This window comes from Pseudorasbora parva, chromosome 22 (genome assembly GCF_024679245.1).
Source record: "Pseudorasbora parva isolate DD20220531a chromosome 22, ASM2467924v1, whole genome shotgun sequence".
Lineage (NCBI taxonomy): Eukaryota > Metazoa > Chordata > Actinopteri > Cypriniformes > Gobionidae > Pseudorasbora > Pseudorasbora parva.
Genome location: NC_090193.1, coordinates 18,265,811 through 18,293,698, shown reverse-complemented (window position 1 = coordinate 18,293,698; position 27,888 = coordinate 18,265,811). Strand labels below are relative to the sequence as shown.

Sequence of the window (27,888 nt, the reverse complement as noted above, 5' to 3'; positions counted from 1 at the left end):
GACTCATTAGCACTCACTGTTTACACCTGTGTCTTATCACCTCATTACCTCTGCCTATATTCTGCCTATAATGCCTATAGTCATTCAGTGCGAAGTCTTGTTTAATGTCTCAACTGGATTTCTGAGTGTTCCCTATCTCGAGGGAACTTCGAGCTGCGTCGAAACGCTAGGGGACGCCTCTGCGTGCCATGTCATGAAGCACTTGTGTAATCAGTCCAATAGCGGGACGATACGTCACGGGCGGGTGACGTCATCGACCAGGAAGCTATAAAGCATGCCCGGACCAAACAGTCACTAGCTTCTGTGTCTTCACAAGCGCTCTGTGTGAATTGTATGTCCATTTATTGTGTGTGTGTTCAAAAAAAAAAAAAGAAAGAAATATAGGTGTTGTGTTCCTCCCTGCCCACGTTACATCTCGGGTGGGGATACACACGTCCTAATGTGTGATGTGTTTGGGGCTCGAGCATGCCCAGTCAGCTCTCGAGGGGGTCGGCTGCGAGCATTGCGAGAGACTCCCAATGCGCATATTAAGATCACGCCGGGCACTCTTCGAGGAGAGTGCTTTGGCTCGCGGTCCTCAGGGCTCGGGTCCCGCTGTTGCCGAGGCGCAGCGAAGGCTCGCGTCCTGGGGATCGCAGTTGGATCTAGTGGCGGGGTTAGAGACGGGTGATCCCCTATCTCTGCCTTTACCCGCTGGATCTCATGCCTCAGTTAGCGAGCTGGAAGCACGCTCTGCGGTTTTCTTCCGCTCGCGCTGAGGCACAAACGCAACAGCACTCCAGCTCCGAGGAACTGGATGTTGTTAGCGCTGATGATGATCTGCCAAAAGAAAACGACACACACACACACTCATAAAAAGAGGTGCTATTGGTGTAACTCGCGCTGTGTCCAGGTTAAGTTTAGACTGGCCGGCCGAGTGTCAAGAAGTTCGCCAAAAAATAAATAAATATGTAAATAAAATAAGAACAATATAATGGCGAGCAGACAGCATGTTTGAGATTACGAGGGGCTGAATCTAGTGGCTCGGATCTCGCGTTTGCCGAGGCAGCGTGTAGATCACGGGTCTACAATATAGATTCTATGACTCGATCGCGGGTCTCGCGCTTGCCGAGGCAGCGTGTAGATTACGGGGTTGAGTTTAGTGGCTCAGATCGCGTGTTTGCCAAGGCATCGCGTAGATTATGGGTCTGCATCTATCATTCAGAAAGGGCGACGATGTCTCGCGGGGAAGAGACGCTTGCGAGCTATCTCTCCCCCGAGTCCACATCGTCACACAGCCCCACAGCTGCCCACAACAAGCCGGTAAAAAATAAAAAATAAAAAAGTCGGCTTTGGGGGTAGGGCATATTCGGCAGCAGATCAGGCGGCCGCCGGTTTGTATATGGCGGTTGCCCTGCAAGCATATAAAACAAGCAGACCTGCTGGGGGATATTGATATTGAGATGTGAAATATAAAAATATATATATATAATAAATAAATAAATAAATCAAAATGTCCCTCTGGGGCTGTCGGGCGGGGCAGCCTCAGCCGAGTACATCCTTTCTCAAACCTACACCGAGCAAAACAAAGAGAGAGCGTGGCCGCTCGGGGCCCCCCCCCCCCGCAGAGAGATCGGGGGTCCAGGCGACGCGCTCAGCCGGGACCTTCCCGTGGTAGGGCGGATCTGAGGGCCGTCCTTACTGCTAGGAAGGCCTCGGCTAAGAAGTCCTGACGTCAGAGGCGCAGGACTTCCGATGGCAGTCCCCTCCGGGAGAGTGCGGCTCGCCGAGGCACCCACTCGTTCCCGGTGCCATCGGGGGGGCGGGCGGTCTGCCAACCCTGCCACCGTTGGTGCTTCAGGGCGCGGCGGTCCCCGGCGAACATATATCTCCTTGTCCGCCCGGAAACGTAGCGGCTCGAGAGGCTGGTTCCCTTAGTAGATTTTCTGGCAGCGTGGAAACTTCTGCCGAATATCTCAGAATGGGTCCTGCTCACATTATATAAAGGGTTCGGGTCACACCCACCCGTGTTCAGCAGGGTTACTCCTACGGTAGTAACCCCCGAGCAGCCTCTGGTCATGGAACGAGAGGTACAGACTCTTCTGCGAAAAGAGGCTATACATGGGTCCCTCCCCTCTGCAGAGAGTCGGGCTTTTACAGCCGGTACTTCATAGTTCCAAAGAAGGATGGAGGGTTAAGGCCTATTTTTAGATCTGCATCAGCTAAACAAAATGCTCACGATAAAACAGATCGTGTGTCACGTCAGGTCCGAGGACTGGTGTGTCACAATAGACCTAAAAAATGTATACTTCCACATCTCCATCCTTCCGCAGCACAGACAGGTCTTCAGGTTTGCTTTCGGGGGCGAAGCTTACCAGTATTGAGTGCTGCCATTCGGCCTAGCTTAATCACCCCACACTTTCACCAAGTGCGTGAATGCAGCTCTGGCTCAGGTGCGACTCCAGGGCATTCGCGTGCTCAACTATATCGACGATTGGAACTGGTGTTAGCATAGTCGAAACAGTGGGCGTTCAGCATCGAGATGCTGTTCTCGCCCATATGAGAGTGTTGGGGCTAAGGTTGAACGGAAAGAAATGTGTGCTGGCACCTATAAGCTGCAGAGCACTACTTTTCTGGCGGTAGTCTGGGACACGAAAATAATGTCGGCTCGACTATCCCCTCCCAGGATAAAAACGATCCTGGATACCGTGAACCAGATAAAGCTAGGTCAGTCACTCACTGTGAAACACTTTCAGAGAATGTTAGGGCTGATGACAGCAGCGTCCAACGAGGTACCTTTTGGCCTGCGGTACATGAGACCCTTACAGTGGTGGCTCAGGACCAAGGGGTTCTCCCTGAGGGGAAACCCTTTTTCGCTTGATCAAGGTCACGCGGCGCTGCCTACGTGCCTTAGTGAAGTGAAAAGATCCTTGGTTCCTGTCCCAAGGTCCAGTTCTGGGGGCTCCTTGTCGTCGCGTAACGCTAACGACGGATGCCTCCCTAACTGGCTGGGGAGCGGTCATGAGTGGCCGCTCGGCCCAAGGTCTGAGCGGCCGTCAGCTCTCCTGGCACATAAACCAGCTGGAGCTGATGGCTGTGTTTCAATCATATAAAATCAAACACTTCTTCTCAGACCTGCGGGGCCGCCATGTGTTAGTTCGGTCAGACAACACTTCGGTGGTCTCGTATATAAATCACCAGGGAGGGTTTAGATCGCGTCGCGTGTGGAAGCTGACGCATCATATGAACATGGGCCCAAGGCAAGATGCTCTCGCTCAGGGCGATGTACATCCCGGGGGTCCTGAATGTAGCGGCAGACTCCCTGTCGAGGCAGGGAGTGATGCCGGGAGAATGGAGACTCCACCCGAGGTGGTGGAGGAGCTGTGGATCCGCTTTGGGCGAGCCCAGGTGGATCTGTTTGCGTCTCGAGAGACGACACACTGTCCAGCATATTTCTCCCTCACGCATCCAGCCCTGCTGGGGCTGGACGCAATGGTACAGACGTGGCCGAGGCTGCGTCTGTACGCCTTCCCCCCTCTGGCATTGCTCCCAGGAGTGCTGGAGAGCGTCCGCCGGGACGGGGTTCAGCTTTTATTGGTAGCCCCGCTCTGGCCGGGCCAAGTATGGCTCGCCGACAATTTGTCTCTCCTAGAAGGTCCTCCCTGGGAAATCCCAGTCAGGAGAGATCTTCTTTCGCAGGCCGGGGGGGTCAGTACTGCACCCGCGCCCGGAACTGTGGAAACGGTGGGCTTCGCCCCTGAGGGGGCCCAGTTCATAAACACGGGTCTATCTACTGAGGTGATAGAGACCATGTTGCACTCCAGAGTACCATCCACAAGGAGACTTTACGCACTCAAATGGAGAGTTTTTGTCGCCTGGTGTACGCACCAGGCTTTGGACCCTGTTAACTGCCCGTTCGGTTCAGTTCTTGAGTTCCTACAAGAAAAATTCTCCGCAGGGTTATCTCCGTCAACACTGAAAGTATATGTGTCGGCGATATCTGCTTATCATATTCCATTAGATAATGCATCATTGGGGAAACACCCTTGGGTCATGCGTTTCCTTCGTGGTACTTTGAGGCACAGACCTGCGGCACGCTTGAGGGTGCCTACTAAGGCAGTGGCACCCTCTTGTCTGGAGTTTGCACCAGGAATGGTAAAAGCATTTCTCTTCCCGAGGGAAGGATATGCTCCCAAGGTCCCGACTAATGTGCCGGGACCAGTAATGCTGCAGGCTTTCTGTCCGCCTCCGTTCACTAGTCAAGACCAAGAGAAGCTAAATCTGCTATGTCCGGTCAGGGCCCTAGATGCATATGTCCACAGGGCTGCCCTGTGGCGAAACTCAGAACAGTTGTTTGTGTGTTTTTGGGTCCCCGAGCAAGGGAAAACCGGCTTCAAAGCAGATGCTTAGCAAGTGGATAGTCGAGGCTATTTCGCTCGCTTATGAGTCGGCCGGACATCCTTCACCAATGAGGGTCCGCGCCCACTCCACTAGGAGTATGGCTGCCTCTATGGCTCTTATTTCGGGAGTTTCATTGTCAGAGGTATGTGATGCGGCTGGGTGGTCCTCTCCGCATACATTTGTGAGGTTTTACAATCTAGATGTAGCCTCTACACCGGGGTCCCGGGTGTTTCTGGGTTGATTCACACATACAGACATTTGGGACTCTGGCGGCGTGGGTATTGAGGTCCCCTAGCGTTTCGACGCAGCTCGAAGTTCCCTCGAGATAGGGAACGTCTCAGGTTACGTATGTAACCATGGTTCCCTGAGAGGGAACGAGACGCTGCGTCGAGATGCCATACTCCCGGCATGCCTGTGATCGATTTGTTCGACTTTTCCAGAAGCTAGTGACTGTTTGGTCCGGGCATGCTTTATAGCTTCCTGGTCGATAACGTCACCCGCCCGTGACGTATCGTCCCGCTATTGGACTGATTACACAAGTGCTTCATGACATGGCACGCAGAGGCGTCCCCTAGCGTTTCGACGCAGCGTCTCGTTCCCTCTCAGGGAACCATGGTTACATACGTAACCTGAGACGTTTTCCTGGTTTCATGTATCTTGGTCTTTGATTTCTTGCCTTCTCCGTGGATTACCCTTTTGCCTGTTCCTTCTGTTTTGTTTGCCTTTTTGGACTGCTTGCATGTGTATGACCTTTTGCGTGTTTTATGGCCTACGACTTTGGATTACCCTTCAATAAATACTGCGTTTGGATCTTCAACCCAACCTTCTGTCTCAGAGCAGTTCGTTACACCAATAAATTGGTTAAACATCTTACAGTTGGGTGTTTAACATAGGTTGAAGGTTATCCTAACTTTAAGAAGCTATTTACGATGATTTTTAAGAACATTATTTTCATGAATACGAACTTTTTAAATTTTATCTTAAGAACAATCATAAGAAAAAAGATAAGACAATTTTTAAGAAAATTTTTGGGAATATAAAATATTCTTATTTTTTCTTAAGTTAGAAAATAAGAAGAAATTGGCAGTTAGGAATAATTGTATTCTTAAGAATTTTTTGTAAATCCTGCTCCTGATCGTGTGCAGACCTCATTTACACTTACATGATATTATCTTGATGAATATTCTTGCGCAATAAATTTGATTTGGGTTTTACATTTCAAAACATATTCTCAAGATTAAAACATTAATACCCAACAAATAAAGCTTTAACCAAAGTCTCACCAGCTGTAGACAAACACAATGATATTTATGAGCTATTTAGGTAACAAGCCACAGGTGAACATAATCATGAGGTACAGAGAAACACCATACAGAAAAAAAAATGTGACCAAAATAAAAGACAAAAAAATGAGACATGAAAATTGAACAAAGATCCTCTTTCAACAGCACATGTTTTTATTTAAAAGCAGCCAATGAAACAACAAAAACTCCAAAACACATTCCAAATTTAAGTGCATCAGAACCCATTTTATATAGTCTGACCTCTCTGCCCTTAGTGACTTTTAACTTTCAGAATTCACAGATGGATCACTTATAAAAAATTTATGATGGACATTTCTATTAATTATTAAACTTTCTGTCATCAACTTGTCTCACAGGTTGAGGCCAGAATATCAGCCAGTGAGGAGGCCTAAATAAAACCTTAAAAAAAACAATGCACTGCATTATTTTTCCACAGTCAAGCATAATGTTGGCATCAGCGAAACATTCCTGATATGATTCTGCTCAATGTCTTTTATTATTTATAGGTTTAAGTGTATAATTTTGAAACTTTAATCCACAATCAGAAACTTTGGACTCTTAGAAGTCTGCTTTAGAGCTTGCATCACTGTGGGTTGAGAAAAAGTGCATTGAAGGCACATATCAACCGCAAAGGGGGAGCTCAGGAGCACCCTTCTGAAACCCTAAAATGACAAATGGGACCCTATGTTCTCATGGGCTAAATCTGAAATTGCCCCCTAAACCCTCAATCCCTATTTCCTTAGTAGTCCACTAATACAGTTCACTTGAAGGAGTTGATGAAAATGAATGAGTGAATTCGAACTGTACACTAGTTATTGAGGTGCAATGTGGGATAGTGGACTCGATAACATTCAATATTGTTTTGGACACTACTAGAAATTGTTGTCCCTTCTAATAATGCCCTATTTGAGGGTATAGGGGACTATTTCGGTCGACAAGAACAAAAGTGCACATGAAGTGTGCTATTTTGGACAGATAGGGCCAAAGAAGCGTTGAGAAGACTTAACCATCACACCTAATTCTTTTCCATTTACTTCTTATATTTCTCTTTTTATGGCAGACTGCATGAAACCCACTCAAAACCTACCCTGTCGCCTATAAAACCCTTTAAATCTAAAACCTACATACTAAAACCCACCTAAAACTTACCCTTAAGCCTTAAAACCCTTACGGTCGGGAACCTACTGTACATACAACAAATCAGGTTTCTGGGGCAATACTGGGATGGGGAGTCAGAAAGTGAAGTTTTGGATGTGGGCGGAGTTGGATGCAGGATGCAGCGAAACCTACTTGGAGAATCCCGATTAGCTTGTCCAGGTGCGTTTGATTAGGGCTGAAACTAAACTATACAACAAAATAATCCTCAAGGGCCAGAGCTGAGAACCCCTGTTTTGTTTTAAATGATGACTGAGAGTTTTGAAGTTTGAAGTTTTTTCTTTGTACAAGTGACAATGTTATTAAAACAATCCCCATTCACATGATCAGCAAAAACAGCTAAAAACGCTGTATTATCTTGCCAGGCTGGTAGTTAGCGATGTCAATTTGTAAAGAAAAAAATAGTTACAGACTAGATCGTTCTCTGGGATGCGTTTTCATGGAAATCAAATGTAAAGAGTTTCATCTCTAAAAACAGATTAGATTATAACACTAGTCTATGGGGCACACAGTAGTAAAATTAAATCGCTAGTTAATACCACTAACAAGGCTCAAAATAGCCTCACACTAACAAAGTAGCATAATGAGGCCGAAGCATTGAGAACATTTTAATAAGAAGATACTTTATAAAGACAGTACATTACGTGTTCACGGACAGCAGCCATCTTGGAAAACAGTCTCAACCAGTCGAGCCACGAGCGCTCTGCTAAGTGATGAACTGTGACTTGGAATCTCATATGGTCCGTTGTTTCCGGAAGAAAACACTGAACACAACAGAGAAAATAAATAAAAAAAATAAAAATGTCCATGTTATTACATTTCACAAACTTAATTCCTATCGACCAGCTCACTTAGAACAGCGCTCGTGGATCGATTCGTCAAGACTGTTTTCCAAGATGGCGCCTGTCCGTGAACGCGTAATGCACTGTGTTTATAAAGTATCTTCTTATTAAACTGTTTGTACTCTTACAAAGTTCTCAATGCTTCGGTTTGCATGTAGGGACCCTCATTATGCTACCATGTTAGTATGAGGCTATTTTGAGCCTTGTTAGTGGTATTAACTAGCGATTTAATTTTACTACCCTGTGTCTACCCTGTGCCCCATAGACAAGCACTATAAGCTAATCTGTTTTTAGAGATAAAACTCTTTACATTCGATTTTCATGAAAACGCATCCCAGAAAACGATCTACTAAGTAACCATCTGTTAATTACCCCTAGGCTCATTTCTCACCGGAGTTGTCCTTTAAATTCCTATCTCAAATCCGATTGTCTGGCTATAATGCTTGTGTTTTTTGTATTTTAATCTGTTAAAATGGTTTAAAAAAGTATTTTTTCAGATGGCCCCTTCCTGTCTAAATTGACTTTCTTGGCCAGAATATGTTGCAATAAGGACCAAGTCATTAACTGGGTTGGCTGTGGTTTTAAAGTGTCATTCTGACATTAGGCAGTTATAGAGCACAAAGAAGAAGAAAATCCAGTTTTTACAGGTTAATAGGGCTCTAGTTTAATAACTGTGATGTTTCAGCTCTGTAAATTATTAAAGAAGTAGATAACAGAGAGAAAGTGCTGGCCAGACAATGAGTAAGGCCTGGCTGTTTTCACACTCTGTCTCTGTCTGGAGGAAGCTCTGTGGCGATTCATCTGCCTCGTCAAACATATGGCGCCGGCTCTTCAATTACCAGCGACCTCGGCTGTAACCAGCACATGTTAAGCACAAGGAACATGCAGTTAATTTCACCAAGCATTAAAAGGTTGAGTGAAAGAGACCGTGTGTGCGAAGTAACACCCCGTGTGTTGCGACAAGTGATGAGGAAAAGGCAATTAATGGAGCTTCAAAGTTGGCTATGATCACTGGCAGGCAGCTGTTTTTTTGTGTGTGTTTTTTTAAAGGAGATATCGCTGCTTCAGTGAGGTCTCTATGCCTGTCTTCCTGCCTGTCTGTCTCTCACTGGCACAACTGTCAGAGATTACTTAGAATTGAACAAGTAGTGAGGAAATACCGTTTGTTTGTTCCTTAATGGTAAACGGCTGATCAGGCCAAGAAGCGTTAAGAAAACGTATGTTTTGATTGTTGTTGTTTGCGGTGTCAGTCATGATTTATTGCAAGGGCGTTGGTTAGTTTTTATTTATGAGTTGAACGCACATGAACACCACCACAAAGTCGTAAATACGCAGTGTCTGTAGTTGAATATAATGGGTATTTAGCAGTGACACTGTCAGGCTTTGTCATTTACAGCAAAGTAATTTAGCATTGTACCGATAATATAACAATTAGCATAATATGTAACGATACCGTTTACAGTGGCTTCATAGATTAATAAAAAATGTGCATTCTTTGTTCTATATTTTCTATAAGCAGAGTTAACTAACCTTGCTGTATTTTTGTGAAATTCATTAAAAGGAGGTACACCGCCATCTTGAATGCACATGATGTCATAAACACGACTTCTCTCCTCATAAATACGAACATCCCTGGAGGACTTAAACGCACCATATGTTTACGACACCATTTTCAACTGAAAACGGAAAACGTTTTATGCGTTTTGACGATTCATTTACACGACTTGGCTCTTGGCTACTTTTGCTCTCGGGGTCCCCCTACAGTTTGGAAAAAATAATGTCCTCAACTACTGTCGTAAGATCTGTCCAAGGGGGTAATCTAGCGCTCGGAAAGCGTTCCACCCCTAGGGGCTGCCATTGCTAACCAAGCCATCACCTGCTGTTAGCATCCCATTGACTCCCATTCATTTTTGAGTCACTTTGACAGTGAATAACTTTGCATCTGAGACGTTTAAAGACTCCATTTGTCCATTGTTTATTTCTAAAGAAACACGACAATGTATAAAAGGCTCCATTACCTTGTATCTTAAGGGGGTCGCACACCGGACGCGGAGCTCGGCGGCGCTCGGCGGCGCGCCACGTCTTTAAAATTCGAACACATTGTTTTCAATGAGTGTACGCACACCGGTGGCGGCATTCGGCGCCTGTCCGCGGCGACTCAGGAAGTTGTTCTAAATCCTGCCGCGCCACAGAGCGCCATTTCAAGGCTTTATATTAAAAGTATATTATCGTTAAGGTATACTGATTTCAACCTTTGCTACAAGACACATTTGTTTTACATTCTGAGTTCAACAGCTTGAATAAAGTCTAAACATATTTTGGGGAAATGTATAATAAACGTAGCCTTTTAAAATGTGCGCGTCTGGTGTGCGATACCTGAGACGCTGCGTGGCGCGCCGCCGAGCGCCGCCGAGCTCCGCGTCCGGTGTGCGACCCCCTTTACACTATCGCCCCGCAGAAGCTGTTTTTGTAAAAATAGGCTAATGATTGCCTCATAACCAACGCGACCCTGTCGCACAGTTGAGAAATTACCGTATAGACCTGAGGAGACGCTCGCAGGCAATCTTTTACTGTCTATGAGACAGTTGGGGGGACGTGGAGACATGTCCTGGAGACTAGTCTGATAAAGTCAAGGGGGAAGAATGGGGAGAAGCCCATAGTGAGCCAAAAGCAACGGGAGAAAATATTTAAACAACGTGATTCAGATTTCGCTTTCCACATCGACTAGAAGACTCACAGCTGTCAGACAGGAGGCTCACGTCACATCTACGTCGTCAAGCTTAGTCTGAGCCTGCGCAGTTCGCTCAGCCATCAGGAAGTGAGTGCCCCTAGGTTGACTTCATTCTTTCGCCGTTGACGTCAATGGGAACGCTCCGTCCATTTCTTTTACTGTCTATGGATCTGTCATCCTACAACAGGGGATGCCATCGCGCGTGCATTTGTTGACATGACAACCCTGATAGCCCTGAACTAGTGATGCGTGGGTCGTCTCATTACCCGCGGACCCCGTATGTCTATTTAATGGTAGCGGGTGTGGGGCGGGTTGTAAAAATATATACAGTGGTGCGGTGCGGGCCAAATAACTTCATAAAAGTGGCGCCGCGGGTCGTTGCAGCACTAACAGTTAACCTGAACACTGCAAGAGTTCACATGCAGGTGTTCTTCTGGCGTCGCGTGTGAAATGTCTTCATCCCAGGTAACGTTACAGTCAGTGGCATGTTTCAGCATGTCATATGAATATAATTTCATGGGTTTTATTTTTTTCAAACGCCAAATAATCACGATGCTCACGTTTACAAGCCAGTGTCATTATAGTAGTCTATTGGTTACCGTTTTACAGAATCTATATGATACTTCAGTTCAATGTTTGAGTGGTAGGTAATCACCGTAACAAGCATGACAGCATCGGTCGCCACTGTATATATTTTTACAACCCGCCCCACACCCGCGACCATTAAATAGACATACGGGGTCCGCGGGTTATGAGACGACCCACGCAAAAGCAAGAGAGCAAAAGTAGCCAAGTGCTGCTTTAAACTGTTATGAACTGGCTTTTTAAATTAGTTTTATACTGTTGTCTGAGGTCAACTAATGACGTTTGTGTGGTTTTTACATTCAAAAACATCATAACTAATAAGTAATAGGCTAATGTCTACACTGGTTTTGAGGCTCTCTCCTGAACGCTGGGTTTTGATGGGCGTTCCGCACTGGAGACTTAGAAGTAAACACCCACAGCTAGGATTGGATAAGATATGCATATTTCATGTAAGTTCAGTGCACATGAGGGAGGGATTCTTTTGATTCATCTCTCATCCTCCTGCGATTGATTGAAATATTTTTGTATTACTTGGCCTGCCCGATCGGTGCATATAAGCGCGAACAGCGCACACACACACTCACACACACACACACGTGCGTGCACGCATACCCAGATCAAGAAAGGAATATTATTTCACTATTTGAGATTCACCAGCCTGCCGACGGGCTAACGTTTTGGTAGCCCATCTGGAAAACACATAGCCCCAGGACTACTATTACATATAAAAAAGACGTTTTACTCACATACGTTTGTTGCACCATTCCTGTCGGATCCAATATAGCACAACATTGTGTCTGCAAATCCAGCTAAGACTTGTTTACAAACAAAAACAGACATTCCCACACAAAATCCACATTTCAAAGCAGAATAACTGGCTGTAGATTGTATTTTTTTTTTTAAATCTGAGAAACGTGTATGTGAACTCAGCATGTTTCCTAAATATCTGCAAACATATCATGCCATTTTTATGTTTTAATATAGTCAAAAACTTATTTACAGATATCAAATTAATGAATGCCTTATTTAGTCGAGAATACAACGAGATCTGATTCAGGATGCTCCTCTAAAAGAGATTCTGAAACTCACTGGGACACAAGAAAAAAAAAAAAAAACAAGACACAGACTGACAACAGTCATAGGGTGACCAGTCCCAAACCTGGACGCTTTGTCCGCAAGACGTAATCTGTGTCCCACATTTCAATTATGTCTGTATTATTTTATTTATTGAAAATACAATGCCCAAATAAGAATATAATAGAAAAAAATGCTATTGGCATTTAAAAATCCATTTGCGTAGCCATAATGTTATTAAATTTGAAAAATAACCAACCAACGCATTCGTGGAGAATGCTAATGACTACTGTGTGGATGAAGCAAAGGAACCATGTGAACCTCATCAAAAATATAACTACTCCAGCCAGGAAAACAAAAACATACGTTCAAGATGCACTGAATCTAGTAAAAATGCATTTATTGATTGCATAGTATAATAACTACTAATCACTCGCAACTTAAGAACATCTATTTCCGTATAAAACATGATTTTTGCCTACAACCTGTTATTCAGTTATATATTTAGTAGAGGGAATACAGTAGGTCCTGTAAATGTATCTCTCACGTGTCCCACATTGTCCCTCAAAATCACATCTGTCCTGCAATAGAGCATGACCCAGGTGGTCACCTACGGTCTTTATTTTAATGTTCATTCGGGACAGTTGTTTGTTGCTATAGGGACAATTCTTTTGTTACTTACTTTTTTTCCAAACTTCCAAACTCCATTCTGACTGACTGATATATGTTATATACATTATTTGTTGTTGAAGTATAATTCCTTTATTTTTTAATTCTGTTTTCATCATCATTCAAAATATGCCATCCATCTCGTGCATTTTAAATGACTTAAAATAGGAACAACATTCTGAAGGCTTTTTTATACTAATGGACATCAGTGTCTTACATTTTTTATTTATTTATTCATAAATCCCATTATGGGTTATGATTGATCCGTTTTATGTAGTCTTGTTGCAAATTGTTCCTGGAAACATGATTTCACATTTTTCCCATCTCTCCCCTCTTGATTTGCAGGAGTATCCAGCTAAACCCCATTCGTTTTCAGAATCATCTTCGACAGGCTATGGCGTATCGACTGCTGGGAAACCCCTGTGAGGCAGCAAGGTAAAATTGGCATTAATGGAGGGCTCAGAAAGGTTCCTTTCCTCAAAATGAAGACAGATTCAGTAGGAGAAAAGCTCCCAGTCATTTAGACAAACCTCGCAAACATGTCTGTCCAGTGGTTCGTTACATCTCCCTCTGTTCTGTCAGCCTGTGCTGGAAAAATATGTTCTGGGCGATACATAAATCCTGATGGTTCAGTGGGGTGTGCTTGGAAGAAGACAATTAGAGCTACGATTACATCCACTCCCGCCACTGCCGACTGACATCTTCCCCTGTAGCCTGCACACACGGATGCTCCATATGTGTTTTAATGATATGGTTACCAAATGCCTATGTTCCCATCATTGGTCTTTTACAGATGACAGCTACCATTAGTTATTGGACGTCAGTGGAATAAATCGTTTAGAGGCGTCGGTTACACCAAATGCCATGGCCAACTGGTGGCTGCGGGGGCCATTTATTGCGAGGAAGTCATATTCTGTTTGATCATTATCAAGCCACATTAACCAAGTTGAAATAGATTAGAGAGAAAAAACGGATGCTTTGGTATCTCTCTCTCTCTCTCTCTCTCTCTCTCTCTCTCTCTCTCTCTCTCTCTCTCTCTCTCTCTCTCTCTCTCTCTTTCTCTCTCACACACAAACACACACACACACACACACACACACACACACACACACACACACACACACACACACACACACACACACACACACAAACACACACACACACTTGTTCTTGCTTCCACCCCCTTTCGCATTTGAGTTTCTGCAAGCAGAAATAGATCAACTCCGCCACCCTGCCTACAAATTTAGTGCTACTATCCCAATGGGGGAAGAGATGTTTTCTGGGAACACTGCAGAAGTGCATTTATATGAAGTTGGTACATCGCACTGGCACTATTTGATTCAGGCTCTTTATGTTCTTTCGTTGCAATAGATGTGGGTGAGATCTGGCCAGCTTTGCTTACAATTGTGCAGAACAGTGGGAGTCATTAACTAAAGAAAAACATTTTCTAATAGTGGCCGAATGAGTATTTGGACTGACAACTATACGAAACACTTAAATGTCATTGCATTATATCAAACTAGGTGTCAACTATTATACAGAAAGAGAGCACAAGCACACTTCTCACAAAAATAAAATACCAATGGTCAAAAGTTTGGGGTCGGTAACATTTTTAGGATGTTTTCGAAATAAGTGCTCACCAGGCATTCATTAAAAGTCCCGTTCTCCGCGATTCCATCTTTCAAACTTTAGTTAGTGTGTAATGTTGCTGTTGGAGCATAAATAATACCTGTTAAATTATAAAGCTCAAAGTTCAATGCCAAGTGAGATATTTTATTTAACAGAAGTTCCCTTTCAAAGCCTACAGCGAACGGCCGGTTTGGACTACAGCCCTACACTTCCTTCAGGAATGACGTCACTATAACCGTTTGTTGACTAACCCTCTGCCCTTCGGAGGTACATGCTCCTTCATAACAATAATATCAACAAACATAATATGAAAACACACAAATATTTTCAAGACATGTCAAATCCTGCCTCCAACCAAATAAAAAATAACTTGGATGCAACGCCCAAATCTACATCTCAGGCACTAATGACCCTCAGGTTATTTATGTTAACACAAATTAAATGACCTTCTTATATCTGTACAAGTAAAACATTAACAAAAATGCTTTCAGTTAGTTGTATGTTTTCGCTTAAATTCAGTGAGCCACTACAAAAATGTCTGTACATGTGGATTTATGTTTTGAATCTTTCTTAACAGATGACACAGTTTTGCGGCTATAGTTCCAGCTTTGGAAGCACACTTTGTCCCCTCAGGATTAATCCTCACTAAAAACCTGTTGAGTGAATCAGAAAACAGCTATTTCAGAAGATAATCCAGGTAGTGCGTTGGCTGAACCACATGTGTGATTAATGCCTAATATATTTCGCTATCTATTTCACTTCAAATGCTCGATTTCTACGCGCGTCCAATTAGCTGCGGACGGGCGAATGGAATCAAAATGTTCACGTGTCAAACTAGACGTGGTAGATGCGATTTTGACGCTCAATTCGCGTTTGGTGTGAACATAGCGTCACTAAGAAAAACGAAAGCAATGATAAAACAAGTTGTTTATCAGCAAGAGTTCAATTGCTGATAAATGCAGTTACTCCAGGAAAAAAAAAATCTACACAAAGGGATATTACTTAGTGAGAAGTTGTGAGGAGAGGCAAAAAAAAACCTTGCTAAATCAGGAAGCTTTTTCAAACCATGCAAACCATCTAACTTTACATTATGTATTTTACAAACACAAATATTTGAACTGTTTACTTACTTACTTGTAGCTGTGCGATTTATTTTCAGTCTGAAAACATACAAATCTAATATTGGAGTTCTCAACACAGCACGAAGCAGTAGCAAACAAACTCCAAACGGGTGACACCTGCTCGTTTAGGCTCAAACATCCAGCCCTTGTGTATGTATTTCTGTGCTCACATGCATGCATCCTTGTTTTCTGACTGAAATAAAAGGTGACGTAATGCATCATGGGAATGTGGACCAGTAATTTACCAGTATATGTTACAGTTATTTCCCTTTATGGGCGCTGAAAGTAATGTACTGTTTATTATTAGTGCAGCAAAACCTCACCTCATATTACAGTAAAATATCTTCCAATGATGTTAAAGCTAAATACTGGCGATTTTACAGTTATTTGCCCAGAAATCTACAACAAGGTTTAACAGTGTATACTTTAACTAATGGTGTTGCTGTGACACTGTTTTTTTTTTTTTATTCCATATTTCGTTATTATTCCATAATAACATTTTATTAATGTATAATCATTAAAGTTACATTTTCTCATACATTTTTATAAAAAAAAAGATTTGCATTGTTACATCCACTGTGACAGAATACCCATACCAAGAAAAGATTCGTTTGTTGCAGTTTTCTTTCTTTTTTTGCTCCCCTCTCATAAATGAACCAACTGCTCGGCCTCAAGCAGAAGGACCAATGCAGGATCACACTAGAGATTTTTTGGACTATCCGGGCCGCTCGCTCTGTGTTTTTTTACATCACCAGCCTCAGCAAGTCCACAGCACGCCTCCCAAAGAACGGAGTGGTTGTTGATGAATAATGGATCGGCTTTCACCATCTGCCCTGCCAGCCATCACCCTGCCACACGGATATGATGCCAGAGGCCACCGCAGACAGTGAGCCTAGGCCTGCTACGATGCATTAACCAGTGCCAGAGAAAAAGACTGAGCCAACCATTGCCCTGGAGCCTGAGCCCCACAGTCAGTATGACCATTTGCGTGACCTGGCAACATCGTGTGCCTTAGTGAAAGTACTAGTGGAGTTTGAGGAAATGGAGGAAGAGCTGCTGCTGACCTTTTCAGGTTATTTGAAAATGGAAGCGGATATGTTCCTATTTCTCCTGTACCCTTGCTGGTTCTGCCCAGCTCAAAGTCCCCTGTGTCGCCAGAGCAGAGGTGGACAGTAATGGAGTATTTTTCATTTCTACTCAAGTAAATTTTTAAGAATATACATTATCAGTGTTTTTCTTTAGAAAACTTTTACTTTACTGCATTCTAAAGCATAATATTTAATGTCATACTTTTTACTGGCCTTAATTTCATTAATAAAAGTTGTTGTTTTCTAACTTTTCATACTTAATTACACAAAAAATTACTTTCTTACTTGTACTCATGTAAAACTTTGAATACTTTTTCTTGAGTAAAAGTATACAGCACTACATGTTTAAATTAATTAAGTATTCAATTATATTCAATATGAAATTTATTGCAGTAAAAAGTACAATATAATGTTTTGGAATGTTGTGAAGTAAAGGTTTTCCAAAGAAGAACACTGATAAAGTACATATACTTGAAAAACAAAATTACTTGGAAAGTAAAAATACTTGAGTACTGTCCGCCTCTGCACTAGAGCCTCCCTCTTCTGCCTCCTCTTCCAAAATCCGCCAGTTCCCTTCAGCCCCTTCTCTCTTCCTCTGACACCAATCAATTGTGTGGATTTTCCTCAGGTCTTCCGGTCTCCAGCTCCACCAGTCAAAAGGATTCCCTGGCTCCGCCTAAAACTGTCGATCCAGTTACTCCACCTCAGCCCATCAACCTGTTTTTGCTCCTTCCTCCCTCTGCTCCACCTGGGACCATTGTCCTTATGGCTTCACCGGGCTCCCTCATCCCTCTGGCTTTGCCTTGGTCAGATGTCGCTCTGCCTGCATCACAGACTTACAGGTCTTCAGCTACATATCCAGCTTCACATAATCAGACACGTAATATCCTGAGTGTTCTTAAGAAAGAATAAAGAATGTTTTCTTTCTCTACTCCGTCGTGCGCACCGTTACGCCCACCGTGACTATGATGAGAGGATCAATTCGGTGTTAAAAATAAATCATCAATCTGCCACTAGGGGCTTGGGAAGTAGGGGTGCTGTTTTCACAGGTTTATAAATGCTAATTCATGCAAATAAATCAATACATTTTAATCAGTAAACATTCAGTAGGGAACTGAATACATTCTCAAAACAGGATTAGTCTATTATTTAATTTCTCTTGGATCTTGATGGACACACATCAGGGACTTTTTTGCCCCTTCAATGAAGGGCAAAGATGAAGGGCTTTGTTTGCGTGTGCCTGAGGAAAATGTTTTGTTCCTAAAAGAATCAACGTTTCTGACTGAATTAAATGAATGATTCACTCTGGAGTGCAAGTCTGTAAGGTTGGCACAAGTATTCATCCATCCATCCATCCATCCATCATCCATCCATCCATCCATACATCCATTCATTCATTCATTCATTCTTGTTTGTCCTGTCACTGTGCAGGCTCATTTATTCCCTGCACATTTTTTAAAGTGTATTACAAATATATTCCTTGTTGCATTACAATTGCAAGAATCGCTTTTCTTTTAAAAATGTACTGTACTAAATCTATTTAAAACAGTGTTTTTGGGTATTGTGCGTTATGCTTTGTGACGTTGACATTTTTTAAAGGTGTCAAGAACTGGCTTTTTTTTTCAGGTCAACTAATGACATTTGTTTGGTTTTTATATTCAAAAACATAACTAATAAGTAATAGGCTATGGTCTACACTGGTTTTGAGGCTCTCTCCAAAACGCTGGGTTCTGATGGGCGTGCCGCACTGGAGCCTTTGAAGTAAACGCCCACGGCTACGATTGGATAAGATTTGCATATTTAATGAGCTTCAGCTTCTCTGTTCAGTTCAGTTCACATGAGGAAGGGGTTGTTTTGAAAGCGATTCTCTCGACCACAGGGCTCATTGTTACGTAAACACAAAGGAAAAACTGGTGCGAGGATTCAAGTGCAAAAGGAGTGATTTATTAACAAAAAGGAAACAAATACAAAACAAATTATAAATAGAAAACAAAACCCTCGAGGGGGCAAAATACATAATCAAAACATAAACTCAAAAACATACCAACTGGGAATTCACGGGGAACCGGGAGACATAGACATTACAACGATCTGACAAAGACTGACAGACACAAGGAGCTTATAAAAGGGAACAAATGAGGCAGGGTACAAGGGAACACAGGTGGTGCAAATTAAACCAAACGATCTATAGCAAGGCAATACTATTACATATAAAAAACAAGTTTTACTCAAATAAGTGTGTTGCCCCATCCCTCCTGTCGGATCCAGTATATAAGAAACAGTATTGTGTTTTAATCTCAATATGTCTACAAATCCAGCTCGACCTGAGACTTGTTTACAAACACTTCTGCTGTGATATGAAGCGAACAAACAAACGTTCTCCTCCCCCCTTTAATAACCCCTTTAAATATAATAATAATAATAATACAGTATCATTATTATTGTTGCATATATACAGTATATGGTTGGAGTTCATTTATTGGTAACACTTTAGAATAATGGTGTTAGGGGTGCTGGGACGAAACAGGGACCCAAGCGCAGATTAGCAGTTAGCTTAGTTTATTGACCCAACAGTAAGGCAAAACAACACAAAATAACAGGCAGCCGAGCTGCCAGGTAAAGGGCTGAGCCGAGGCGAAATCCAAGCAGCAGTCAGGATATAAGCCAGGAGACCGTTCAGCAATGCAACAATCCCTAAGGAAAGTTGGTACGGAAGATGGGCCAGGCAGGGGTCGAAACCAGAGGGAAACCACAGTCCCAGGAGCACAGCCCAGGTAACAGTCCAAAACAGAAGCAGAAAATCATTTAACATGTAACTGATCCAACACAGGTCTGCATACAGGAACTGGGCAAAACAAAGAAGAAAAAACAAGATTTAAACAAACAATCAGGGCATGAAAGCTTGGCACGACTAGAACAGGATTAGTTAGGACAGTAGTGAAACGGACGGTAACCAAGACACACTGACAGAGAAGCAAAGATAGAGAGAAGCATAAGTAGTGGAGGAATCAATGTAAAAACAAGAGACAGGTGTGTGTGGGGAGAGCTGGGGCACTAATTAGAATGAGGTGCAGCTGTGATGGCCGAGTGAGTGGAACAGACAACCACACACACAAAAAAAACCTGATGATCAAACCAGAGTCCTGACAGGACCCCCCACCCCAGGAATGCCACCAGGCTTCCCAGGATGAGGGGCAGATCGATGGTATTCCTCAATAAGAGAGCGGTCCAGAATGTCCCGAGTCGGAACCCAACATCTCTCCTCCGGACCGTACCCCTCCCAATCAACCAGATACTGGTATCCCCTGCCCCGCCGCCTGGAATCAAGAATCCTCCTGACGGTGAAAGCGGGAGCACCCTCAACCATCAGGGGGGGAGGGGGGATGGGATTAGAAGAAACATGTGAAGAAGAGCGAGAACGAATAAAAGGCTTGACACAAGACACATGAAACACTGGGTGCACTCGACGAAGAGGATGTGGGAGCCGAAGCCGAACCGCCACCGGGCTGAGCACCTTAACAATGGGGTATGGCCCAATGAACCGTGGTGCCAACTTCTTGGAGGGCACCTTAAGAGACAGGTCTTTGGTGGAGAGCCATACCTTTTGTCCACAGATGTACTTGGGTGCCTCAGCCCGACGACGGTCCGCCAATCTCTTGGTGCGTTCCCTAGTTCTCAGAAGTGCTTCCCTGGCTCTCCTCCAGGTCCGCCGACATCGATTGATAAATGCCTGAACTGAGGGAACCGCAGCTTCGGAACCCTGTGAAGGAAACAGAGGGGGTTGATATCCCAGACAGCAAGAAAAAGGAGATAATCCAGTAGACGACACCGGCAATGTATTGTGAGCATACTCAACCCACGTAAGCTGCTGGCACCAGGATGAGGGATTGTGAGAAGCCAGACAGCGAAGGGCCCTCCCGAGGTCCTGGTTCGCACGCTCGGTCTGGCCGTTGGTTTGTGGATGGAATCCTGACGACAGACTAGCAGTAGCACCAATCTGTCGACAGAACTCCCTCCAGAAGTGGGAGACGAACTGGGGGCCTCTGTCAGAAACCACGTCCTCCGGAAGACCATGGATCCGAAAGACGTGGTCCAGGACTGCCCGTGCAGTCTCCCTAGCTGAAGGAAGTTTAGGGAGAGGGATGAAGTGAACCGCTTTAGAAAAGCGATCCACTACAGTGAGGACAACCGTATTGCCACTGGACTCCGGTAATCCAGACACAAAGTCCAGCGCAATATGGGACCAGGGGCGAGATGGTACAGGGAGAGGTTGGAGCAAACCAACGGGTACAGAACTAGAGGATTTGTTTTGAGCACAGACCGAGCAGGCGACCACAAAACCACGAACATCCCCTACCATGCCTGGCCACCAAAAACGCTGGCGAATGGCAGCCAACGTTCTCCTCACTCCTGGGTGACAGACCAGCCTGGACGAGTGGCCCCACTCTAGAACCTCTGGCCGAACCGACTCCGGAACAAACAACAGACCAACTGGGCCTCCCTCCGGTACCTCTGCCCCTGACTGAGCCTGCCTGACACTGTCCTCGATACCCCAGGTGACGGACCCCACCACACAACCAGGTAAAAGAATGGTGTCTGGTGGAGTTGCGTCCTCCGGAGCTGTGAACTGACGAGAGAGAGCGTCAGGCTTAATGTTTTTGGAGCCCGGCCGGTAAGACAGGGTAAAATTAAAGCGCCCAAAGAAAAGTGCCCAGCGAGCCTGCCTGGAATTCAATCGTTTGGCTGTTTGGATATACTCCAAGTTCCGGTGGTCGGTCCAGACCAGAAATGGCTCAGCCGAACCCTCAAACCAATGGCGCCACTCCCCCAAAGCCAGCCGCACTGCCAACAACTCACGATTGCCGATGTCGTAGTTCCGTTCTGAGGGAGACAATCGGTGTGAAAAATAAGCACACGGATGCAATTTATTGTCAAGAGGAGACCGTTGCGAAAGCACCGCTCCGACACCTACCTCTGACGCATCAACCTCCACAACAAACTGCCGCATGGGGTCCGGAGTTATTAAGACAGGAGCAGACGAAAACCGCCTCTTAAGTTCATCAAAGGCTGCCTGAGCAGCTGAGGACCAACAAAACGGTTTCTTTGTGGAGGTTAATGCTGTCAGAGGAGCCGCCACCTGGCCAAAATTTCGGATAAACCGCCTGTAGAAATTGGCAAAGCCAATAAAACTTTGCAATGCCTTACGGTTGCCAGGTGTGGGCCAGTCAGAGACGGCTTCTACCTTCGCAGGGTCCATGCGAATCCCCTCCACTGATATGATGTGTCCCAAAAACGGAACTGACTGGTTGTGGAAGGAACACTTCTCCGCCTTAGCAAACAGTTGGTTCTCTAGCAACCGCTGCAACACTCGTCTGACGTGCTGTATGTGTACCTGGAGTGAACGAGAAAAAATGAGGATGTCATCCAGATACACAAAGACAAATTTGTTGATCATGTCTCTCAGCACGTCATTGACGAGTGCCTGGAAGACGGCTGGAGCATTAGTCAAACCAAAGGGAAGGACCCTGTACTCAAAATGCCCTGTGGGTGTATTAAAAGCCGTCTTCCATTCGTCCCCCTCCCTGATCCGAACCAAATGATAGGCGTTTCGAAGGTCTAACTTCGTGAAGTACCTTGCCCCCTGCAGGATCTCGAAGGCTGATGACATCAAAGGTAGTGGATACCTATTCTTAATGGTGATGTCATTCAGCCCCCGGTAATCAATGCAAGGGCGCAAGGAACCATCCTTTTTCTTCACAAAGAAGAACCCCGCCCCAGCTGGAGAGGAAGAAGGACGAATTACACCGGCTGCCAGAGACTCAGAAAGATACTTCTCCATGGCCGCCCGTTCAGGAGCAGACAAGGAAAATAACCGTCCCTTCGGCGGAGAAGTGCCAGGAAGGAGATTGATGGCACAATCATAGGGACGGTGTGGAGGAAGAGATGCGGCCCGGGAGTGACTGAAAACCGCCCGCAAATCATGGTAGACCTCAGGAACCCCAGAGAGATCAACAGGCTCCTCCTGCAACACAGGAAAAGAAGAGACAGAAGACAAGGCAGATACAAGACAATGGGCATGACAATAAGGACTCCATGATAAGATGGTGTTTTCAGACCAGTTAATGTGTGGATTGTGAGTGGTTAACCAGGAATGACCCAAGACTACCGGAGTAAGGGGTGAGTGAGTGACAAAGAAAACGATTTCTTCTCTGTGATTACCAGATGTAATAACTTGTAATGGAACTGTGGTCTGGGAAATGGTGGTGAGTTTTCTGCCATCTAAAGCGTGAGCAGTGAGGACAGGAGAGAGAGATTGAAAAGAAATGCCCTTCCTCAAAGCCCAAGAAAAATCAATAAAATTCCCTTCGGCCCCGGAATCAATGAGGGCAGAGAGTTGATGAACAACACCTTTATATGTGACAGAGACTGGAAGCATAGAGCGGGAACCAGTAGATGGGGTGGTGGAAGTAGCGCTCGTCAGTACCCCCTTGTTTACTGACGAGCGTTGGCTTTTGTCGGACAGGAAGAAGCAAAATGTCCCGGTCGGCCACAGTAGAGACATAATCCTTTGGACAGACGTTTCTGTTTCTCCTCAGCAGATAACCGGTACCTGCCCAACTGCATAGGTTCCGGAGCAGATGAGTGGACTGGAGTATCAGAAACTGAAAAAGCAGACACAGAGTCAAGCAAAGACAAGGATGTAGAAGCCCGAGCTCTCCGACGAAGATCCCGTCGATTATCCAAACGAACCGCCAGATCAACAAGTTCATCAAGATGTTCAGGAAGATCATGAGCATACATCTCATCCCTTATCTCATCCTCCAGCCCCTCCGTGAACCTGGCCGCCAGAGCGGTGTCATTCCACTCACTTGATGCAGCAAGAGTACGAAATTCGATGGCGAAGTCAGCTACTGAACGTCTCCCCTGACGAAGTGCTGCCAGCAACCTTGATGCCTCCTTACCGAGTGCTGAGCGGTCGAATATCTTGACAAACTCAGCTTTAAAGCTGGAAAACTCCATACAACATGCCGCCTTTGCTGCCCAAACAGAAGTGGCCCACTCCCGAGCTCGACCGGCAAGGAGAGAGATGACAAATGCTACTTTGGCTGAATCTGAGGCATAAGTGAGGGGTTGCAGAGAGAAAATCACCTCACATTGAATAATGAATGCACGACATACTGTGGGCTCACCGGAGTAAATAGGAGGGTTGTTGATGCGTGGTTCAGGGGTGACTGAAGAATGTCCAGTGGCCGGCGTCACAAGAGTACGTTCAGTCTCCATTCGGCGCACAGCTTCGGTAAGCTCGGTGACTTGGCTGGCTAATGAGTCCACAGCATGACTAGCAGCCGCCAGCTCCCCTTGATGCTGTCCGAGCAGCGCACCGTGTGCTTCCAAAGCCGAGCGTAACTGCGATTGATCTGCTGGATCCATCCTGTTCAGTGTGTACTGTTAGGGGTGCTGGGACGAAACAGGGACCCAAGCGCAGATTAGCAGTTAGCTTAGTTTATTGACCCAACAGTAAGGCAAAACAACACAAAATAACAGGCAGCCGAGCTGCCAGGTAAAGGGCTGAGCCGAGGCGAAATCCAAGCAGCAGTCAGGATATAAGCCAGGAGACCGTTCAGCAATGCAACAATCCCTAAGGAAAGTTGGTACGGAAGATGGGCCAGGCAGGGGTCGAAACCAGAGGGAAACCACAGTCCCAGGAGCACAGCCCAGGTAACAGTCCAAAACAGAAGCAGAAAATCATTTAACATGTAACTGATCCAACACAGGTCTGCATACAGGAACTGGGCAAAACAAAGAAGAAAAAACAAGATTTAAACAAACAATCAGGGCATGAAAGCTTGGCACGACTAGAACAGGATTAGTTAGGACAGTAGTGAAACGGACGGTAACCAAGACACACTGACAGAGAAGCAAAGATAGAGAGAAGCATAAGTAGTGGAGGAATCAATGTAAAAACAAGAGACAGGTGTGTGTGGGGAGAGCTGGGGCACTAATTAGAATGAGGTGCAGCTGTGATGGCCGAGTGAGTGGAACAGACAACCACACACACAAAAAAAACCTGATGATCAAACCAGAGTCCTGACAAATGGTAATTAATTAACATTAGTTAATGTATTAACTAACATTAAAGCTACACTGTGTGATATTTTCCCCCATCTAGCGGTGAATAGGTATATGACCATCCAGTGAATATTAGTTTCTGTTCCTATCAATTCTGATTTCGTTTTAACTCCTATGGTGGCCGATTTAGTCCAAGATTAACATGCCAATCCCCCTCTTCACATTCGACATGGTGCCATCGAGTGGTAAAACGTGCAAGGCGAAGCTTGAACTTATGGGTATGTCCCTCTTTGGCTAATGTACTTTCAAGATGGAGGCGCAACATGGCAACCGGCATTCGAACCCCTCACCCGTATGTATTTTCAATGGCATATTATAAACTTACAAGAATACTTTATTACTTGAAAGAAGTAAATATACACTAATGAGCACATTTATTTTTTGAAAGAACTAGTCTTTTTAGCTAAGAATAAACTAAAAAAGTTAGACAGTGTAGCTTTAAATAACCATTAGCAGTACATTTGTTACTTTGGCCCCACTTTATATTAGGCAGCCTTAAGTACTTTGTACTTACATCAAAAAATAAATACAATGTACTTACTGTGTTCAAATTGTATTGCAAAACACCTTTGCTGATATTAAGGTGAGATACGGGTTGAGTTAAGGACAGGTGTGGTGGGATGGGTAAGTTTAAGGGTAAAGTTAGAGACAGGTGTGGTGGGATGGGTAAGTTTAAGGGTAAAATTAGAGACAGGTGTGGTGGTATGGGTAAGTTTAAGGGTAAAATTAGAGACAGGTGTGGTGGTATGGGTAAGTTTAAGGGTAAAGTTAGAGACAGGTGTGGTGGGATGGGTCAGTTTAAGGGTAAAGTTAGAGACAGGTGTGGTGGTATGGGTAAGTTTAAGGGTAAAATTAGAGACAGGTGTGGTGGGATGGGTAAGTTTAAGGGTAAAGTTAGAGACAGGTGTGGTGGGATGGGTAAGTTTAAGGGTAAAGTTAGAGACAGGTGTGGTGGGATGGGTAAGTTTAAGGGTAAAGTTAGAGACAGGTGTGGTGGGATGGGTAAGTTTAAGGGTAAAGTTAGAGACAGGTGTGGTGGGATGGGTAAGTTTAAGGGTAAAATTAGAGACAGGTGTGGTGGGATGGGTAAGTTTAAGGGTAAAATTAGAGACAGGTGTGGTGGTATGGGTAAGTTTAAGGGTAAAGTTAGAGACAGGTGTGGTGGGATGGGTCAGTTTAAGGGTAAAGTTAGAGACAGGTGTGGTGGTATGGCTAAGTTTAAGGGTAAAGTTAGAGACAGGTGTGGTGGGATGGGTAAGTTTAAGGGTAAAGTTAGAGACAGGTGTGGTGGGATGGGTAAGTTTAAGGGTAGTTAGAGACAGGTGTGGTGGGATGGGTAAGTTTAAAGGTAAAGTTAGGGACAGGTGTGGTGGGATGGGTAAGTTTAAGGATAAAGTTAGAGACCGGTGTGGTGGGATGGGTAAGTTTAAGGGTAAAGTTAGAGACAGGTGTGGTGGGATGGGTAAGTTTAAGGGTAAAGTTAGAGACAGGTGTGGTGGGATGGGTAAGTTTAAGGGTAAAGTTAGAGACAGGTGTGGTGGGATGGGTAAGTTTAAGGGTAAAGTTAGGGATAGGTGTGGTGGGATGGGTAAGTTTAAGGATAAAGTTAGAGACAGGTGTGGTGGGATGGGTAAGTTTAAGGGTAAAGTTAGAGACAGGTGTGGTGGGATGGGTAAGTTTAAGGGTAACGTTAGAGACAGGTGTGGTGGGATTGGTAAGTTTAAGGGTAAAGTTAGGGACAGGTGTGGTGGGATGGGTAAGTTTAAGGGTAAAGTTAGAGACAGGTGTGGTGGGATGGGTAAGTTTAAGTGTAAAGTTAGAGACAGGTGTGGTGGGATGTGTAAGTTTAAGTGTAAAGTTAGAGACAGGTGTGGTGGGATGGGTAAGTTTAAGTGTAAAGTTAGAGACAGGTGTGGTGGTGTGGGTCAGTTTAAGGGTAAAGTTAGAGACAGGTGTGGTGGGATGGGTAAGTTTAAGTGTAAAGTTAGAGACAGGTGTGGTGGGATGGGTAAGTTTAAGTGTAAAGTTAGAGACAGGTGTGGTGGTGTGGGTCAGTTTAAGGGTAAAGTTAGAGACAGGTGTGGTGGTATGGGTAAGTTTAAGGGTAAAGTTAGAGACAGGTGTGGTGGTATGGGTAAGTTTAAGTGTAAAGTTAGAGACAGGTGTGGTGGTGTGGGTCAGTTTAAGGGTAAAGTTAGGTGTAAGGGAAGTGCCAACTGTGTAATTACAAAATAACTACAGAAATTAATTACAGACGTAATTACATGCAGGTATTTTTTTAAATGTAAGTACAATGTAAAAACATGTAAGTACACAATAAGTGCATTGTATCAAATGATTAATTAAAATGTTACTACATTGTACTTAAGGCCACCTAATATAAAGTGGGTCCGTTAACATTAGTTAATAAAAATACAGCTGCTCATGGTTTGTTCATGTTAGTTCACGGTGCATTAATTAATGATAACAAGATTTTAATAATGCATTAGTAAATGTTGAAATTAATATTAACATAGATAAATAAATTCTTTATACGTGCAGTTCATTATTAGTTAATGTTAACTAACGTAACTATGTTACGTACATTATTTGAAAGTGTTAATTAATGATAATTAATGTGCATTATTTGAAAGTGTTACCCATTTATTTTGTAAAGACAAACTTGTAGACTGCCACAGAATTCAAATATTTCCCATCAAATGAATCTCTGCTGATATTGTTCAGTACGGTCCACTCCTGAAACCCCTCATGCTAGATTAAGGCAGAGTCCAAGTGCAGTTTGTCAGACCACAATGCATGGTTGTGCATTTCAAAGAAGCGAGCAATGCCATTGAAGCTGGCGCCACTCTTTAACCTAATCACATCCTCCCTCCAGCAAATGCTGCTCAGCCATTTGAGGTCTTTAAGAGGAAAATACATCTATGTTTGAAGTTCACATGCCAGTAAATTTCACAGAGGCAATAGCTCTGCAGCACAAAGAAACCAAATTATTCTCCACATTTTCATCAATGCACCATTTTCTTCCTCATTCTGGTAATGGTTACTTACATCCATCCATGACTCCTTTATTGAGACATCATTTCTTTTGTGAACAGAAAAGCTGTGGCTTCTCTTTTTTGTTGTTTTTGTTATTTTCATTTCTGTAGGTAGTATCAAAGTCGGAATGTCAACACGTACCAT

General features: G+C 44.3%; 1 protein-coding gene across 1 annotated transcript in view; it reads left to right on the top strand.

The window, feature by feature from the left end:
* The window catches only part of LOC137058695 (spermatogenesis-associated protein 16-like), a 175,613-nt gene that overhangs the window by 65,994 nt on the left and 81,731 nt on the right, over positions 1-27,888 (top strand). The window contains exon 4 of the mRNA XM_067432061.1: positions 13,086-13,175. Coding sequence (XP_067288162.1) covers positions 13,086-13,175 — 90 coding nt within the window. The remainder of the gene's footprint in view (positions 1-13,085; positions 13,176-27,888) is intronic.